This window comes from Vicugna pacos, chromosome 12, assembly GCF_048564905.1.
Source record: "Vicugna pacos chromosome 12, VicPac4, whole genome shotgun sequence".
Classification (NCBI taxonomy): Eukaryota; Metazoa; Chordata; class Mammalia; order Artiodactyla; family Camelidae; genus Vicugna; species Vicugna pacos.
Window position 1 is genome coordinate 18,581,378 of NC_132998.1, and position 21,073 is coordinate 18,602,450.

At 39.8% G+C, this 21,073-nt stretch overlaps 1 protein-coding gene across 1 annotated transcript in view; it reads right to left on the reverse strand.

The window, feature by feature from the left end:
• Nucleotides 1-2,092: 2,092 nt before the first annotated feature.
• The window catches only part of PDZRN4 (PDZ domain containing ring finger 4), a 321,836-nt gene continuing 302,855 nt past the window's right edge, over nt 2,093-21,073 (reverse strand). The window contains exons 7-10 of the mRNA XM_031683090.2: nt 19,980-20,042; nt 12,238-12,339; nt 8,068-8,184; nt 2,093-4,414 (exon numbers count right to left, since the gene is read on the reverse strand). Coding sequence (XP_031538950.2) covers nt 2,888-4,414; nt 8,068-8,184; nt 12,238-12,339; nt 19,980-20,042 — 1,809 coding nt within the window. The 3' untranslated portion in view covers nt 2,093-2,887. The remainder of the gene's footprint in view (nt 4,415-8,067; nt 8,185-12,237; nt 12,340-19,979; nt 20,043-21,073) is intronic.

The window sequence follows — 21,073 nt, forward strand, 5'->3', positions numbered from 1 at the left end:
CTTCTGGGAAAAAAATCTGTGTTGGTTCCAAATCACATTTCTCTATAGGTATAACTTGAATTCAATGAATATTTATACTCGGTTCTATCAAGAGGATAAACAGTAGCCACAGGCATTAGGTCAGGAGAGAACTGAGCATTTTTATTCAAAACCATTTGATCAAAGTTAACTCTAGGTGTGCTCAGAATAGTTTTATCAACGGGATTAACAATGGCTACATTGTAAATTGGCTACACCTCAATAAAAAAAAAATGGTTCAAGTTAGAAGTGATGACTTTTTCAGTTGCCTTAAGTTGCCATTACTCTATCTTAAAATTTTTTAGTCCGGCTTTTTATACGTAAATAAGATTCATTTCTTTCCATCTGTGGGATAGCCATTCAAAAGGTAGGAACTCAGAAGGGTAGATGAGTAAGGAAAACAGTAACAAAAGAACCAATATGTGAGATAAATGAATAAAATGATTTAACTCAACTAGCATGTTTAGGTGGTAATTCTACCAGAGGGTGACAAAGACAAGGGGGACACAAGGGCCAAACTCCACGAACTTAAAATCTATGCAGAGAGATGATAAATTCTGTGTATGTGATTCAAATAACAAAAGACTAACATTTCGCAGGTAAAATAAACTGCAGGTGCATCATATCATATGCCAAAATGCAGAGAAAATCCGGTGTCGTCAAAACAGGTTCCAAAGAGAAAATGTCTATATGAGTACCTTCTAAGAGAGGTATAGGGTTTGGCAGAGAAACCCGAGACAGGAGAACAGCATAAGGTAACTTCAGAGAAAACGGGAAGGCTCTTAAGGAGCCAGGAGTAACTCAGAGAAACTCTACAAAGAAGACGAGGCAATAGGCAATGTGGGCAGGTTAATGGTGGGTCTTGAATACAAAGCTGAGGCATCAGTCTGATTCAAGAGCTAGTAAGGAGCCACTGTAGGTTTTTAAACAGGAAAGAAGCTTTCAAACTGTTCACATGTTGTATCTCTATTATGTTAACCTCTAGGGTTGAGTGTAGATTTGATCAAATTCATGCATACGTGCATGCTTTCATCTGGCCTTTCACTCTAGGGGCATCGTGATTGATATGTGATATGGTTTATGTTTGTATGATGAAACACGAGATTTAAAAAACCTATCTGATAATTTAACAACCTCACTGTTTAATAAACTGGCATTAGGCATTTATAGTTCACTAGATGGAAAATTATTGAAAAGATAGTTTCCAAAAATTTATTTCCAAATAGTGAACTAAATAAATGCCCATATGGTGCTATGGACTGAACTGTGTCTCCCTCTGCCCTAAATTCCTATGTTGAAGCTCTAACCCCTAATGGGGTGTAGTTCAAATGGGGCCTTTGAGTGGTAATTAGGTTTAGATGAGGTCAAGAGGGTGGGACCCTCATGATGGGATTAGTGGCCTTAAAAGCAGTGACACCAGAGAGCTTCCAGTCTTCCACTCTACCATGTGAGGACATAGCAAGTAGGAGGCCATTTGCAGAACAGCTAAAGAGCCCTCATCCCGGAGCTGAATCCGCTGGTGCTTCGACTTTGGACTTTCCAGCCTCGAGAACTGTGAGATAGAAATTCCAACTGGAAATTCAAAAATTACACCTCTTGGGGAGTGATGGAAATGTCAGCTGTCTTGATTGTGTGGTGGTTTCATTAGTGTATGCATCTATCAAAATTCATCAAAGTGCATATCTGAAATATGACTAGTTTACTGTACAGGAACCATACCACAATAAAGGTGTCAAAAAATAGAACTTAAAAAACAAAAGAAAACAAAACAAACGAACAAAAAAGAAATTTCTGTTGTTTAAGCCACACAGCCTATGGTATCTTGTTACGGCAGCTGGAGCTGACTGATACAGATGGTGCCCTTATAAACAACCTCACACACCTCTCCGACCCTCTCTCTCCATGTCATTCCCTAAATTGTTCTTGGCTTTTCCTCGCATGGGTGGCAGTCAAGAAGAGCATGAACTCATGTTTACTGAATGCTTAGCCAGCATCTGTTAGATGCTCTACCTACGTTATGTAACTTAATTCTGGTAAGAATATGTGACACAATGACCTGTGGAAAGTATTTCAGGATGATTTATTGGAAAAAAAAGTGATAGAAAATGTACACATTTTGTAATCCACAATGAGGAGTCCTCTAAATAGTATACACATATAACTAATTTATATCTGGTAACCACAGTGAGCAATGGAAATAAAACACTCCTTGCTTTTCTTAGGGATAGTCAATAATTTATTTCTCTTTTATTGTCACAATTACCACAACTATCTAGCTACATGACCAATGTCACTACAAACCACAGGAAGGTTGTTCACCTACACTTTACTGTGACAAAGACAACGGCCATTTATGTGTTAAATGTACAATGGGATGTTAAAAAGAGGTGGTTTTTATGTGTAAGACAAGATGTGGCACATGATTTATTAACAGGTTTGACTTCATACGGATTATGCCAAGAAGCAAGCATAGAAATGTTTTGGCATTGAGTTGTTATTAAAGTAGAAAACAAGTAAACTAGAGAAATAAATCCAGATCTTAACTTACAATAGATACATTAAAAATAGGAAATTAATCGGCTCCTCAGTATTTGGGTTCTTTTTTTTTTCCGTTTTCTTTCGTTTTGTTTGTTTTTATATATAAATGGGTCATATGAATATATCACAAGGTAAAGAAAAATCTCAGCCAAAAAGAAGGTAGCAGTGTATGAAAAAGAAATGAAAAAATTACCAGGTATTTTTGCTTACAAAAAATTTAAACTATAAAGAGTCACAAAATATATATAAAAACGCCACATTGAACGAGGCAAGCATCCTCTACCCAAACTGGTAGCACCCTCTTAAACTCAGCTGCATTCCACCCATTCCGTCATACAGTGGTAACTGACAAAAAGGCATTGGGGACTCGCGTGCCATCGGGGGACTTGGCCCCGTGGGTCATCAGTTCTTGGATTGTCATCCAGTTGTCCAAAATTTTCTTGTTTCTCTTCTTCATCATCTTCTTGTGACTCAGTTCAATGATGCTGACCTCCTTCTTGCCCTCGCTGCCGCTCTGAGGGCTCTCCTTGAGGCACTCCAAGCGGCTGCGCATCATGAACTCCCGGCGGCGGCGCTGCTCCTTGGCGCGCACCAGGTGCTGCTTCCTCTCCTCTTTGCTCCAGTAGCGCCCCATCTTCATCTCGCTCATGGTGTCGTCGTCGGTCGTCATGCCGCTCCGCTCCTCCTTGATCTTTAAGGCACGCTCCTTCAGGATGCGGTCCCGCACGGGTCTCTTGGTGATGTACCGGGTCCCGTCGCTCCGGATTTTCACCTTCCATTCCATCTTGGGTTCCGAGCACTTCTGGGACTCCTTGCACATGCTCACCAAGCTGAGCTGACTCTGAGCGTACTCGACGGCAGATCTCTGTTGAATCAGCTGCATGTAGCTTTGATAGTGGCGGGCGTGGGCTGGGATGTTCGCACACCTATAGGAGGAGCTGTGGTAAGGGGAGAGGTAAGGGATGCGGTCACTGCCTGTCTTCTCTTGATCAGAAAGCTTGTTGCTCTCTGAAATCTTCTCCTTGCCTTCAACGCCGCAATCTTGTTCGGTGGTTTTGGCTTTGGTGGAGGTCGACTCTTTACCACTCTGTCCAGACAGGGACTGGCTGGCCACCATGGTGCTTCTCAGGTTTTTCTTATTGGTGAGGTTGATCATTCTGGGAAGCGAGCTGTCAGGGGAACGGTCCACAGTGAGTGGAGTGCTTCTGCAGCTTTCCGCTGTGTTGTAAGCGCTGGAACTGTCTTTGTCTGACTTTTCTGGGTGTTCCATGATGTCATCTAGTTTTCCCCTTTGCATGTCGAGGCTGGTGTTGTAATTTCGGAATCCTCCGTCATGCAATGCCCAGATGTCTCCATACTGGTCGGTCGCTTTCTGGAGCCTGTGAGCCTGCATGATATTCTGGCACTCAAGTTCAATGTTTCTTAGTTCTTCGTTAAGCAACTGGAGCTCATGCTCCACTCCCTCTTGACCCCCTTGATTGCATTCTACTGTGCTGCTGGAGTAATACAGATCGTACTCTCCATGGTTCCGAATCTTGCACTTGAGTTCCAAGAGCTGCCGAAATCTTTCACACTCCTCATCTTGGTTGCCAATACAGTCTGAGTCAACGTATTCACCAGACACGAAGCTCTCGTTGCAATGAAGTTCAACGCTTCCCAGAGTGTCTTGGCTCTGCCCCAGCTCTCGCTTGCTCTTCAAAGAGGTGCCCTTGGGATCCTCGGCTGCGTTCTCCTGCTCCGAGCTCTCATCGTTGCGCAAGCTTTCATCTGTGCGCCCCACCCCGCTGTCCTTCTCGTGGTTGTTGGATGAGGATGTCGCCGTATCTGTTGTGCCTTCTTCCTCCTCTTGCTTTTTTGGCTGGGAAGAGAAAGTTGCAAGAACAAAGAAAGTTAATTATTTTGGAAAACACCCATTGTTGAAAAACTTGCTTTCAAAAAAAAAAAAAAGTGCTCCTTGGCAAAAGCGCAGTTCCTGGAAAGCTGCTCTCATTTTTAGTCTCCATAACAATTTTAGAAGTAAAGGCTATTAGCTCATGGCAGCTTTTTAATGCTTTGAAAGAAAGAAAACAAAAGCTGCTTGGATAGGGCTATGGTACACACTTAGAGGATAAATAAAACAGGACACATTTAAATAAGTAATTCTTGGCCTAAGATTTTTTCTTACTTGGGAAACTGGAGTGAAGGTGTGTGAATGAGGTGACTTAATGAGTTTCTGAGGTGATAACACACACACAAAAAAAGGATGGAGAAAAGACACACAGAAGGATGAGTAAGACAGAATGCCTAAATGGTCGTCAGCTATACAAAGGCCTGGAGTTCAAAGGCTACATCATCTTGTTACTGTATTTTTTTCCTGAACTTTTCTCAAGTTCAGATGAAGCTTTGTTGGATCTAGTAATACATGGATCATGATTAGCCAAACCTCACAATATTTCAGGAATAGGTCAGTATGGAGCCCAAGTCCTCCCGTCTGCAGATGAGCAAACAATCTCAGATGGATCTAGCTTCTTAGGCTAGAGGCCAGGGAGGCCAGGGACATGTCCCAGGGCCAGGGTTTCTCACACGTCCGAGATGCCATATTCTTGGATACATGTGTTTTGACCTCTGTGCATCTCCAAATCTTGCTGCTCAAAAGAACCAATGAGGTCTTAGGACTCAATTGGCTTACTTTAAAAGATTTTTCTATTCTTAATCAACAATTCCTTCAAAGGTGAGTTTTATTCTACCGAGAGTAGAGTGACTGTTCCCATGAAAGTCTGAGGAGCCCTGATGGCCAGACGTGAGCATGGTGCCAAAATGTGTATTCTGAGATATGTAGGTGAATATATATGTAAACTTGACTCCCTGGTGCTTTTTGGCTTTCATGCAGAACAATCACCTGCCGTTGTCCTAAGGAGATGCATGTCTAGTTCTTTCCCTGCGAACAGGGTGAAGTTACACCTCCTTCCATCACTTCTCACATAGACGTCTAAGTGGCAGTTTCTAGATGGCATCTTCCCTATGTCTAAGTTTACTCACTATTTTTTATATGTATTTATTTATTTTCCTCCAGCAGGAAATCATAGAATTAAACATAATTAAGCTTGTTAGTGGCAAAGAAGGACAGAATGGATGACAAGAGGTAAAACAGGTCTGAAAGGGACAGAGAATTTTTGTTTTCTTTCTCATAAGCAATGGCAGAACGAAATGTAATGAACTGGAGGTGAGGAGACCACGGGCACGTATCACGTTCTTCTCGGATTCTCAGCCTTTCCCTAAAATATTTTTCCTCATTTGTTGAAAACATACTGAGATGGATTTATTTTTAGTTATTTACTTTTTATTGACATACAGTCAGAGACTGATTTACAATATCTTGCTGATAAAAATAATGTTATACCTAAGTAACTGTAACTAACAAAAGAAAGCTTGATAAATGCCCCTCGCTGTAAGCTGACAATAGCATCAAGCGTGGGGACATCTGTACACTGTGCCATAAAACCCCCAGAGTTATTGATATTGATGTTGGACACCTGAGTTTATGGACCACATTATTTACATTTATATTTTTCTCATATCCAGCCATAAGCTGAAAAAACACCAGAAGGCTAGTATTTTTTTTTTCTTATTTTCCATGCAGTATAAATGATACAAATTATGCTATGGGGGGTGTTGCCAAATATGTCAATAACCATCACAGGGCCAAAGGCAGCATGTGAAGTGAAACTTTCCGACAGGTTTATATTTTAGTTTTTAAATACGGATATTCATTTTTAATTGAATTTCCCTTTCTTTTGTCACGGGTTTCAGAGCAAATGTGAAAATCAAAAGAGTTTTCTAATCTCAGACCTAGAGTTGCTGGTTTCTAAAGTAATGCCACTCTGTCATTTATCATTTCCCTATGGAATTATTATAGTGACAGGCCATGTTTCTACCAAGACATTTCTAATGTAGCATTATTGTTTATAAGAGCAAAGGACTTTTAAAGGTTTCTGTACTTCTCATCATTTTTCAGTCTCATGGTGAAGAAAAATTTTCCACACAGTGAAAATCTAACCTCAGGGACATCTAGTGTTACCTCAAAAGACCTAACATTTGTATTACGTCTGATGAGTATGCAGCATTTGACACCACATCACTTCACCTGGACAGGATTTCTCCCTTCTTTCTTTATTCCAGCATCCTCCTGTCAATTCTGTATCAGGTCACATTTTGTATCTAAGAGAGAAAAAGCCTGGAGCAAGGACTTTCTTGCTTGTAACCAGCAACCGCCACCAAAAAACATCTTTATTTGTGGCCAGTATTGAAGTCATACATAAAAATTTCAATCTGTCCTCCCTACGTTGAAAAGCAATCACTAAAGTAGCAGCATTGCTTCTGAGCACAAACTACCATGTGTGAAGCGGCCACAGAGCATCCATGATGAGCACTGAGTGTCGCACACACGGCTCTGTTGACTAGTTTGCAACTTGGTAATTTATTAGCATGTGCATCAGCAGAAACACACACACACACACATACACACATACACCCTTTTCTGTTATGGGATGCCAGCCTGTCAAGGGATTTCATCATTCAGCTTGGGAAACAGAAAGGATGTTGTGTTTCTTGTCCCTAAGCCTGCCAGGATTTTTTTTTTTAATTACCTTTTAGGGTGTGTTAAGAATTAATGTTGAGAATAGATGATAATTAGACAACTCAGCAGACTGACAGCAGAAGTGTTAGTAAAATTGTATCAGGCAGATGAATGACATGAATCCAACATAAAAAAAATCTAAGCTCTATTGATCTTGATTTTATTTAGCAGGAACACAACAATAGAAATGAAAAGAATCGTAAGACTCAGTTGGCCGCAAACCATACTGTGATCCGTTACTAGTTATGAATTACGTAAAGGCAGGAACTTTGCTCATTTTCTTTGTATTCTCAGGATTAGATGTGGTACTTGAAGCATATTAGGAGCTCAGAATTTTTTGTTGAATGACTATATGACCTTAAGGCAAAATGATGTCAATAAATCTCAAATGGAACTACTAATTCAGGAGGATAAAGGTGTAACCATGACACCAAATACACAGATCAGATGGATGGTTTCCATCACATCATCACCTTCTTATAGTTGCCTAAATATCCAAATAGACACATTAATATTTTAAAATACAAATTTAATTGGAGGGACAGGTTACCTCACGAGATATAGTTTATCTCCAGTTGGCATATTAAGAAGCCACATGCATTTTCACTACTAAATTTCTGACTTAGGTTGAACTGTCCCTGGGTCAGCATTTGAATACTGAGGCAATGATCTCTACAATGATCCCTAAGCTTCCCAAACCAGAAATAGTCTTAATAGAAAAAAAAATTGTATTCACTCCCTCTGCTTCCTTTGAGATGATCATTTGCTTTCAAAAATTACCATTACAGAGATTTTGAACAAACTCGTTGATTTTGTTTTTGGATTCCATTTATGTTTATGCATTTAAGGAAGAACTAGCATTATCTCACACGATGGTGCTCAGGTCGTGGTCCTACCTGCTCCACCTCGTTGGCAGTGTGCTGCGCTGCTTCATTACGCTGTTCTTCCAACATCGCCAAGTTTAACTCCTCTAAGAATTCATTCCTTTCATCTTCCAGCCAGCCTTCATCCAGCTGCAAAAGAATACATTAGTACATTACATTCGGCTAGTGAGAGCCTGTGCTAAGACAGGGTAAACTTTTAAATGGTGGCGCCTGACCAGTTCCTTTTATCATAATGATTCTCTTCAGAATACCAGCCTCCTATAGTTCACCCCTCAGAAGAAAGAAAAGGTGATTTAAAAAAATTGGACTCTCACGCCTTTCATCCTTTCCTGAAACAGAGCTACGGATTTTCTCTCATAACCAAGTAGATCTCATAGCACAGAACATTACCATCTTTCAAAATGGAGGAAAACCATCCTGTATAACCCGCAGCTGTCACGCTCATCGCCTCCAGCAGTCCCGGAGAACTCCAGTGGTGCGAATAAGGCTCTGAGACAACTGGGCTTTTCTTCCTTAACAACCACCCCCAAAGCAACGCCACACAAAGTGCCCCCCACCCAGTAACACACACAATGATGCTACCCGCATCTTCTTTTTTGATTTTTAGGTGGCTGACTTCCAAGTTAACAAGATGGCTGCTTCCCACAAATACAGGCAACTTTGTTTTACTTGGGGAGGAAAAAAAAGGAAAATTCTAAGTTATTCACACGCACACACAAAAGTCATGTTTTATCATGACTATTTGGATTCATTTTTCAGACCCAATTCCAAGGAAAACCACCTTAAACGTTGCACGGAAGGGTGGTGGAGCCATCTGGAGCACACAGGGTTTTGTCTGTGGGTGCTGAAGGCAGGTATTCTTCTGGGAATCATACACAAACTAAACCGAACAAATTCTTTTGGCTTCTCAATACAGAGGGAAGTGGCAAACTGGTGGTTACCTTGCTGATATGATAAGTGTTGACAGTCAATACAGATAATTTGCCTCCAGGAGGGTTTTTGGAGCTGGATTACATAAATTAGCTGTCTATGCTGATTGAATTAACTGAATTATTGTCAAAACTCTGCTTTATTCTGTGTGACAAAGGAACAGCAGCTTTCTAGTGAACCCAAACGGACAACAGGGTGAGGTGTTTTCACCACCAGACAGGCAATCGCTGAACAAACACACAAAGCAAGTATCACTTTAAGAGACCTGAACTTCTAAAATTTAAGCACAAACAATCCTGAGTGGATATTAAACTGCCCAGAAGAAGCAGTAGTGTCGATGCACCATATTCCTTAAATGAAGATAATCATAGGTTTCTTTTTATTTACGAAAGGCCACCTAGTCCTTAGATTACTTCCACCTTGACTGGGCCAAAAATGTGAATGCATTCATTCATCCTCATGTATCTCAATGTGGCCTGAATAACTTGACCAAAGTTCCACTCCAGTGACTTTGATATGCAGATGAGCTATGAAAGTGAAGCTGACTGAAAATTCCAATTCAGTCCAATTCGTAATTGTCCAAGTTTTACATGTTTTAATGTCTTTTAAGTTTCGTGAAGCTGCAAATGCCAGGTTCCAGAAGAAATTAATTCAAGCTAGAAATGTTCGGTTTTTATAAGCACACTGAGGAATTTTACTTTAATTGGGTCAGAACAAAATATTTGCCAGCACTGATACAGTGAGTGATGGAGCAGAGTCTTCTGAAATGTAAATGAGGGGGTGGAGAAGACAAGGAGAACAAATGATAGAAATTTAATGATTCCTCATCACTCTTTTCTTATTAATGAACCCCACAGATCCTTGAATTGCCATTGGGAGATCATATATCTCTACTTTGATAAAGCTTTCCTCCCTGCTGGAGGAATATACAGCACAAGAAGTAAGGAGAGTATTCTTGCTAACTTCATTCCCTGTGGTACTTCCCTTTCCCCCCAACACATGTATTCAGCGTGGTCTGAGTCCAACACTGTGGCAGAGACAGACCTTTCCCTTCAGCTGAGCTGTGGGAAAGGTGAGGGCTGTCATTAGTATATGGGAGATCTCTCTGCACTGCAGAGGATCACATGCGGCATTTCAGAGAAAACAACCTGCACCGTCTCAGAAGTACCCTACAGTTCTTAGGTGAGCCCTCTCTGCCCCAATGTCCCAAGGGGAGAAGGACACACAAGCAATATCTTTAATGGTCTGCGGAAGAAAATGGGCAGAAAATGAAAGCAAGCTGACAGGGAATGAAAGGAATGAGTTATTTTAAAATATTGCACGGTTGCACAATACTGCCCCCAGCAACTCTGTAGATCATTTCCAAGAATGTAGACAGAATTTGAAACACTGAAAAAAAGAAGGCTAGAAAAAGCACACAAAAAACTTCCACACTCTCCTTAAATAAAATACACATGCAAAAATGCAATAATGAGATGTACTGAAACTGATGGGAAAATACAAGTTTCTTTGTGTTTTTGGTTTTTTTTTTTTTGCCACCTTAGAGCATGTACAGCTTGAGTTACATTGAAGAACAGTGTTAAAACGCATTTTCTTTCCTTATTTTTCTGGGAATCTGATTTTCTAAAGGCAATTAGCCTCCTTCCAGTGTCACAATGGCTTCTCCAGGATCAAGGCACTAATGCAGATCCTGATTTTGACAGACAGGATGGTATCTGACAGAGTCAGACTACCATCTTTTATCAACCAAGGAAGGGAAGTCTTGTTTGAAAATGTATCCGCCAACATTGACTCCTTTGGGTCAGGAGTGTGGCCAGATATTCAGAAACACCACTGGTTCTACTATGCACATGTCTTCTATCAGAGATTAACAGCATCTGGCCTTATGTTATTAATTCCTGTTCTTTCCACAGTCCATTATAGCTGTTATGTGGCATAGTTAAGGAAATGCTTTAATTCTAAATTAATGAGGTTCTCCAGCAGTTACTTGGGAAAGGGCAGGGAAACCACATTATAAAGTCGAAATATCTTTTCTACAACAGAGATGACTATTGAGTTCTCTTCAAATTACCATTAATTTCACTAATATGTATTTAGCGCCTTTATTCTGTTCTTTTTCAAGAAAGTGGGGTCAGTGAGATTAACTGTGCTTTGCGAAATCTCCAGGTAATTAGTGCAGTCTCTTCCATATTTTAAAAAATCACTCCTTCCGAGGCAGTCCGGCCAGCTGTGTAATTCCTTCCCCACTCCTAAGACCTCAGGTGTGTAACTTTATCCCACCCTAGGCTATGGCAGGCTTTATGGGAACCATTCAGAATGGTCAAGGGCATAAAGGAAATATATGCGGAAAGGGTGATCTTTTATAACCACTATATTCAAGTCAGGAGTCGGTCTGACACTGAAATACACTTACTCAATGTAATTTATAGATAGTAGGTAGTTACTGAGTCTGAAAAATATCAGATCAATAACCCGAAAGACAAATGGTGATATAACCAACTTTGCTCAAACTGCTGACAGATGGATAGAATAGTGACAATGTAATGTCCTCTCTGCATTGTGGTAGGGGATAAAAAGGATATAAAAAGAAATATCAACAGTACTTTTCTTAGACCATTACCTCTCCTTTACTTTCATGACATATCCCACTGTAAAGATATAAAAAAGATTTCTTTAGAAGCTATCAGTTTGTTCTTGGCCGGACAGATGTTTTTGTCACACTGGACTTGGAAAAAATTCATTTATGATCATGGAACCACGCTGTGCTACCCAAGCTACTTTACTTGATAAAGTTACTCTGACAAGATTTAAGTTGATGGCTAGATATGCTAATGTATCTCTTGTTAGAGATTCTTTCAAGATATCTTAATATGCCAATTAAGTATTTTTAGAAGGAAAGCTAAAGCAAGGATCCACACAGAATTAAGTATCATGCAAAGTCAATCATTTTTCACTTGTGAATTAATTTAAATAACTGGCAAGTGGAAAGTGAGAATAATGATTGCGTTTTGGGTTCTTTTTTCTTTCTTTCTTTCTTTTTTTAAATAAGATGTTTGGCTGCGTCTCTGTGCAGCACTACAAGAGAATCTTTCCTTATCATTGTTTTGATAAGGTTGGCAAGTTAGGAAAGATGACTCAATTATATTTTGTATCCCTGGGTTTACAAATATCGATGGCACTGATTTGCTACAGAGGAGCAGAGACACAGTGAACGTGAAGTTCAGTCTCACGACTCCTGCTCTCTGTTCTGACCTGCATCTCCGGCCGTGCGACCAGCAGCACGATCCTCCTGCACTCATCGCTCGACAGCAGTGCCACGGCCGCCTCCCGGTCCTGGACGTCTTCCCCATTTATCTAGAAAACAAATGAAAGCGGCGCATTAGTTTCCATTTCCACCATGCTGCACACAATAAATGGCAAGTATCAGCTCATTTATGGCAAATGTATGGACAATGAAGCTCACACATGGGCTCATCTTCAGCCCCTCGGTGGTAAGTGCCTTCACTCAATTACGCGCTCGCTGTAAGGGCCGCATCGATCCCCGAAGGATGGCGGACATCAGAGGAAGCAGTTATGTTCATAAATGTCCAACCTGAGCCCTGGCAACATACATCTAGCCACACAATTAACCAGCCCCTGACAGGTGGCGTTCATCTTTCTGCGCTCAGAGTAATGGAAGTGTCACTCCGAGATAATGGTGCTGGGGAAGCAGGCCCGGCAGCGCCACGGCTGAAATCCGTCACCCGGCGCGCGCGCGCGGCGAGCCAATTAGAGAAACGCCGCCGCCTCTCCGCCGGGCGGGGCCGCCGGGCCCCGCGGGGCGCGTGTCCGTTTAATCAGCTCATCTTCGCCCGTGGCTCGGACTCAGTCCCCCCAAACCACTCTCAGGGTAGCTTTCAGGGCTTCACTCATCAAGAGACGGAACAGTTCGCCTGCAACATCCTCCTCAATGCTCCTGCTCCTCTCTCAGATGTGTCTGTTTAACGCAAACAGCAAAACTACTGCAACACCTTAAGGCCCATCTCTTCAGTAGGCTAACATTTTAAAAAACTTAACACAAAGCAAAAAAAAAATTTTTTTTTCTGTATAAGACTGTCTTTGTGACAGAAAGCAAGCTTGAGTAAATTTTGGGTCAAATATAAAAGATTTTAGTGGCATCTGAAACAGATCTTTTTCCTTTTTTTCTAAATTCTACAGAGACAATAAGGTTTCTAAAGTTTGTATTTTAAACATGTTCATGTTCATATGTATTTAGCTCTCATTAATGCACTTTTTTCCCTTTGGATAGTTTAGATTTATTTAATGGATTGCTCAAATCCATAGAGACAATGAAGATTTTTGATCCATAACATATATTCAAAATAGGTGAAAAGAAATTTCAATTAACGAGGTCAAATAGTTCTATCTAAATAAGTATTAATTGTTTTGGTGAATTAAACAGATAGAAAACGTGGCTGCATTGATGATTAAAAAAATAATTAATCTAACATCTTCCACTAAGAATTTCTGCTTAAAAGCATGAAGTAGACTGCTAAGGTTTTCTTCTTGTGGGTCTCTGGGATTTTGGCTGATACATGAGGACAGACGTAATTATCCAGAAAAAACCCCAGGAATCTCAACTGTGTGCCACAATAAATGATCATTATTCCTAGATTCATATTTAGAACAAAGAAAGCAGACAATAATAGTTAAGGGGGGTGGGGAATCACACAATCACACATTGTAATTCCTTACTCTGATCAAATGAATATCACCTTAGTTTTTCGCTTGCGTATGTGTGGACAAGGAATTCAGCTTTTATACATTTTAAGTGCATTTTCTTTTTCCAAAAATAGTCATCAAATTAGAAAATAAAAACACGATTCCACATTGAGGATTAATGACTGAGAAGGATATGTTAGGGGATTTTTTTTGGTAAATATGTATCTGAAAGCTATTTTTGTAATGAATTCAAGGCCTTTCTCCCCCCTCAAATAAACATTGGCAGTGATGGATTCCATCACACCTCCCCCACTCCCAATTAAATGTGGTTTGTCATGATCTGAAGAATTTTATTTTTCTTTGAGTTTTGAGAGCTTGTGTCTGTCTCACAGTAATTCTTAGCAGTATATCTGTGATGCATCTATTTGTCTATCAGTTATGGGCCTAATCGTTTATCTTCCCTCTCCTATAGGCACATTGATCCCAAGGAGATTGAATTGGATGATCTCACACAATTTATCTTAACCTTTGCAGTTTGAAATATAATTATCACTACCTTTTTTTTTCACTTGAATATATGCATACTTCCAAATTCTTCATCTCAATTTTACTCATCATTAATCTAAACATTTCTCATTTATGTTAGTTCAATGTTACTATTATGTTTCCTCTATTAAAATGCAGATAATAATGCCTTTCTCAGAGGGCTGTTTTAGGATTACATGAGTTAATATATGTAAAGGGTTTAAATAAGTGTTTGGTATACAGAAGGTACTCAAGGTTGGCACAATGACTGTTGATGCTATTGTTGTTATTATTATTATTCTGGTGATTATTTATATTTTAATCCCCCATAAAGGAAAGACTCCTTTCTTCAAAACAAAGTGAATGTATTAAAATTCATGCACAACAATGAAATCCAAAGTAGTAAACATGGTTCTATTTTAAAAGCTATCCCTCTCATATATATTTTTAATTCTTAGAGGGTCAACGAGAAACAATATGGCTGTGTTTGATTTCAGTCTCTTTGTTTATTTTTTATTTTCAAAGTACAGTCAGTTACAATGTGTCAGTTTCTGGTGTACAGCACAGTGTCCCCATCATGCATGTACATACATGTATCTGTTTTCATTTTCTTTTTCATTAAAGGTTATTACAAGATACTGAATACAGTTCCCTGTGCTATACAGGAGAAATTTGGTTTTTTGTCTGTTTTTATGTACAGTGGTTAACATTTGCATGATTTCAGTCCCTTTATAGTTAGGATTCTCCTGTCTCCTCTGTGAACTCAGAATGACCAGAGCTATGGTCCCCAGTCCTGGCATTATGTTCTTATTTCGAGAGGGTGGATCATATGTTGTAGAAGCAGATTTACATTCAGAATCATACGTGGAATGAAATAAATTTGTCACAGAAAACTGGCATTAAAATGTAATTTTGTTTCTTTTTTCAAAATAAAAGCCACCTGAGCCAACTGGATGGTAGATCCCATTGTACTCGGGACATTTGTTTGATATCCAGATTGATATCAGGGCCAGAAATGCATCCACAGCTTTCATCAAGATGCTTCTCAAGAAATGAGAAGACTGAGGAATGGAGCCAGAGGGAACTTCCCACCTTCATCTGCTCTTGTCCCTGAGCGATGGCTCACAGCTATGGGACTGCTTATGAGAAAGCAGTTTACTGTGCTCAGAAACACCACGTGGACCGAAAGGTGAGGGACCCTGAAAAAAGGCGAGGCCATAGGGGAGTAGTGAGGTCATCACAATTTAATGGAAGACTTCCATTTTAAGAAAAGAGAGGGAAAGAGAACGAGGAGACAGGCCATATGTAACTTTTGTTACAAATGAGGAAAATCGTTGCCAGACCGTATCTGTCTCATTTCCTGTGCATGGGCATACGTAAATATTAGTTTTCAAATGGATGTTATCTGGCTTAGAAGAGATTTGGGGCAATTACAGAGATTCATCAACCCAAATCCCACTTTAGGCCTAATCTCCGTATACAAGCATACGAGTGTGTGTGTGTGTGTGTGTGTGTGTGTGTGTGTGTGTGTGTGTGTGTGTGTGTGTGTAAAATCCTAAAAACCTAGCAGTGGTTTAATACAGCTTTTTGGCTTGAACATGCCGATTTTAGGTCCTGTCTTAGTGTACCACAGGCAGGTGGGCGACTAGAGTTCTCAGCATCCAACCACCTATAGAATTTCTTATCTGAAAACCCAAGAATCTTGGGCAAAAGAGGAAAGATTTATCTCAAATGTGTTTATATTTTAGTGTGGAGAGAAAGAAGGTAAGTGAAGCATAGAGATACAGAGGTGGAAAGAATAGACAGAGGGAAAAAACAGGTATCCAAAGGGAAGAAAATAAAAGAGCAGGAAGGAGCACGGAGGACCCGTTCAGGGCAGAGAAGGAAAGCGGGAGCTTATTAGGAGTCTCATTGTCCCACTGTTCGAGCTTTGTGCTGGTGTTGTCCGCGAGTGATCCTTAGAAGCATGACTGACATTTCTGGCCAACAGAGATTACTGCTTATACAGAACACTCTCTGCTTACTGTCCCAAAGAGAAGGTGAGGGCAGAGCACTCTTCCGTTTAGTCAGCTGATCATGTATGTGTCTTTAATTCTTTCTCTCTAGCTCAGCACTGCAATTTTTAAAAAAAATTTTATTTATTTATGTTTATTGAGGTATAGTCAGTTTATAACGTTGCATCAATTTCTGATGTAGAGCGTAATGTTTCAGTCATATATATACACATATATAGTCCTTTTCATGTTCTTTTTCATTATTGGTTACTATAAGATATTGAATATTGTTCCCTGTGCTGTACAGTAGAAACTTGTTTAACTCTTCTATATAGAGTAGCTAGTATCTGCAAAACTGAAACTCCCAATTTGTCCCTTCCTACCCCCTTATGGGTAAACCATATGTTTGTTTACTATATCTGTGAGTCTCTTTCTGTTTTGTAGATGAGTTCATTACTGTCTTCTTTTTTCTTTTTCTTTTTTATATTCCACATATGACTGATATCATATGGTATTTTTCTTTCTCTTTCCGGCTTACTTCACTTAGAATGATGATCTCCGGTTCCATCCATGTTGCTGCAAATGGCATTATTTTATTCTTTCTTTATGGCTGAGTAGTATTCCATTGTATAAATGCACCACAGCTTCTTTATCCAATCAGTTGATGGACATCAAGCTTGTTTCCATGTCTTGGCTATTGTATACAGTGCTGCTATGAACATTGGGGTGCAGCAGTGCAATTTTGTAAAAGGACTTCCCATATTGATTCCTGGGGGCATGCATAATACCACCAGCCTGTGGCAATGACATAGCAAACAGAGCTACCAGGCACTTGCAGAGAAGAAGCACATGAGCACTAGAACGTGCTCCCATGAAGATGGGTCATGGTTTCTCTTCTGCCTGACCCCGAACCTTTATTCATCTCCTGTGAGCATCTGTGTGTGTGGTGCCATTGGGTGAGGTCATCTAATGTCTAACATCCACAGAGCACAACACTTAGAAAATCTTAGCTTCACAATGAGGGTAGGACCGTAGAAGCACTCTGCTTAGGTCATCATGAACAAGAAATTAAAATCACAATTGCTCTAACGAGATCCAGCTAAATAAAAGCCAGCCAGGAAACTTCAAGAACGAGAAGAAACCCTCTCTCTCTCCCAGTTTCATCTCTCTGGGAGAAGACTCATTAATTGTTCATTGCAGGGTATCCCATAATCTCCTCACCAGCCACATGGGAGCCGTTTGTCTATGGGTACAATTTTGTCACGATTTTCTTTAATATAGTTTCACTATCACAGTTAAGAATTTTTGGTTTCTGGGTGTGCAGATAGAATTGAATCCTAGGCTTTTTCATGTGGCACATATTTATTCATTAAAAGTGACGTATTTGTCACTGAACAGAAACTAATCAGGCAGACCACAGCACTTTATCAATCAATGGAGTGTTCGATGAACCAACTCCATTGAGAAATGCCTTATTATTCAGAAAATATTTTATCTGAAAACTTTATCTGTCCACGATAGAGCCAGGAATAAGGAAGTGTCAAAACATAGAGTATGCATCTCCCTGGACACAGGCACTTCACTTCTATCCAACTCTACCCATGGAATGAATAGATGTAATTTTAATAACTGTATTTGTGTATCTAGTCTACAGGGAGTGGTGAGCTGGAAACCAGGAAGGGAGCCAGTGAGAGTGGAGTTCAAGTGTAGGGTGTGGTGAGTAGATGGTGAAAAGTGACAGCTGGAAACAGCAAGAGAAAAAATGACAAAACATAGACCCAATACAACAGGAAATGTAGGCCACTAGGGTCATTTAATATGAGGGCACAAAATCTTCCAGACCTTTCAGCCATTGAGCACTTTACCCTATTGTGCAGTGATTCCTGGGTGTAAACATGACCCTGAGCACCAGAAGAAGGTTATGTCCTTTTCAGTTTATTCAACTGCAGATATTAACAAAGTGAACAACACGTTTAGGATGATTTCCAAATCAAAAACTAATGACATACTTTTGAAGCTCTCATTATGTGGATGACATGCTAAACAGTACCTTTATTTACAAATGAGGATACACAAGCAAAGGTTTACTGCAGATTTTTATTCTTGTTTCATTCACTCATTTATTCACGTGAGTGTGAGAAAGACATTGAAAACAGAGTAGTAAGTAAGGCTAAGTCTTGGTTTCTCGATTCATTTCTCCTTCTCCTGAGTCATCCAGGGACAGACACATCTCATTTTGTTTAACTACGGGTCACCACCTAGGGCGCTCACTAAAGTAGAAATGATATGTTCTTGAAGTTTTCTGAAAATGAGTAGGACCATGCTTAACCACTAATTTATACTTTTATTTTTTCCCAGTTGGAGGCTTAGTAGAGGGTCCTTGATGAATAAAGAGTTTTGTGTCCTCTCACTAGAGAAGGGAAGGGGTGTGGGGAAGTGGTGTGATGTGGTGAGTGTCCACCTAAAGAAATGAGAGAAGAGCAGGAGATGGCAGATTCACCCTCTGGTATGTGCCAAAGGCAGCATGGGTGCCCCTTTTTCATGACAATGTCACACTGTATCTTAATCATCTGTGTATGCAGCTGTCTTCCTAATTACACAGGGAGTGCCCCCAAAATCTGCAATGACATCCTGTCTATTTTTTTTTTTTGAATTGAAGTACAGTCAGATACAATGTGTCAATTTTTGGTGCACAGCACAATGTCCCAGCCATACATATACATATATACATTTGTTTTAATATTCTGACATCTTGTCTATTTTTAAAGCCCTGGTTCTAGGTAGACAGCTGAATCCAAATGTATTGAGTTTAAAGAAACATTCTTCAGGGGTTCCTATCTGGTAAGGAGAGATGGGACCTACAGATCTGTCACAACGGCTAAGAGTTTTGCAGTGTTTTAACGGTTTGTAACTTCTGCCTGTTTTGCAGTGGTGATCTGATGTGAAACTCAGCCCCAGAGGGCCTCTGTGCTTATTCTGGGTTAAACTGGACACAAGAACTGCGCAGCTGCGTGTGTCTCTGTAGCCACTCTTAATGGGAGAGGACTCAGGAGGGACAGACAGGGTCAAGGCAGATTTAAAACTCTGGCTTTCTAAGTTTTTCCCGGTTTGGCCCGGAACTCTTTCCAGCTCTACCTGTTCCCTAAGAGGTGCTCACCATCTCTCTTGTTCAACTGAAATTTAAACAGACTCTATGTTTTCACACGTCCATGTGGAGCAGAAAGCAGATTTCCTCCAACCGTCCCCAGCAACACATTTGTAAATAATTAAAACTCCTTTAGAGTTCTCGACTTTCATAATAACGCAACATCGAGATCCCTATGACCTAATTTATTGCGGAGCAGGCAGTGATAAGCACTGTTGCTGTAACAACAGCAGTTAATGCTTATGACTTACCCTGCCCTGTGCGGGGCATAGCACGTGCTCAGCCACATTTAAACTTTGCAACAATATGTTTTAATATTATCACTCTTTAAGATGAGGAAACAGGCTTACAGTGAGAGAGAAGGGAAGTGCCCAAGTAAGTGATAAGTTGAGTTAGCCGAGTCCAGAGATTATGGCTTAATCACTAATTATTAGCTAATCATTCTTAATAAACAGCACTACCCCTACTTTGGGAAAAAAAAAAGTTTAAATGATAGCTTTTGATTTTGTAGGTGTATCCAGAAACAAAGACAAATGATTTTCTCTAACATTTTACAAGGAACAAAATAAATTTAAAACTATTGGATGAACAGGCAGTAGGAAACTAAAGGAAAGAACTGCACCACGTACTTGCAAAATACGGTCCCCCTCGCGAATTCGGCCGTCTTTGGCAGCAATGCTGTTTGGATCTACCTGTAATGGACAGGACACACAGCTTCAACTGGATCTGCAAGATCGCCCCCTACCCCGGCACTTAAAAATATTTTTAGAAACCTGGCTCAGATTTTTAAAAATTGACTTATAGAGTGCATGCCAACTTTTTCTCTGACAAAAGAAATCACTGATTTTAAAAGTGTAAATGAGTTATTTTAGATTTAATAATAATAAAATTAAAGAGGACTAGAGCAGAATATGATTTGTAGACCACTTTTCTCTCCCTCTTTTTCTTTTTTCCTTTCTTTTATCCTTTCTCCACCCCCCCCCCTTTTTTTTTTTAACATCCATTCATTCATTTCTGTATCCCAGCTGTCAGACACGGTCTTCAGCTGACATGATCCTGTGCTGATGTTAAATACTAGGATTCTCTGGACCCAGGAAATTTACTTTCTGCTAGGGTGATTTTTAAATCCTTCCTTAGCTGTCTGAGAAAACCTGATAGCTAGACTCTAAGTCCATACTTATTAAAGAGATTTCTGTGTTATAAGCACATTAGTTTATAAAGAGATTTATAACCTAAGTAGCTCAAAAAGTGAGAAAAAAATACTATCCATGTAGATTATTACTGAATACTACATATAGGGTGAATATATTAACTATAAATTATTTTAAAATAAATAGATATTTAAGGCTCTATTAAGAGTTCATCAACATTTTAATGGGCCAAACTTGAATGATGACCTACAGTTCACTGGGGGTAATTCCATCAATCACATTTCACACGACGGCTCCAAATAATTTATTTGAGCTTATTCCAGTAAAGCCTTTTTCTTTTTCTTTTTTTTTTTTTAAGCAAAGTATTTCAAATGTAGCAGAAAGTTGATTCATCCTATCCAGATGTTAGATATGACTTTCTTTTTAGGTGGTACCATCCAATAAATGAGTTCTAAGTGATCAGTCAAGAACAAAAGATGTTACAATTACATGTAAGATCTATATGGAAAACATTGTTTCCAAGTACATATGTTCCGTTCCTGCGGCTTCCTTCCTATCCCTGAAAAGTGAAG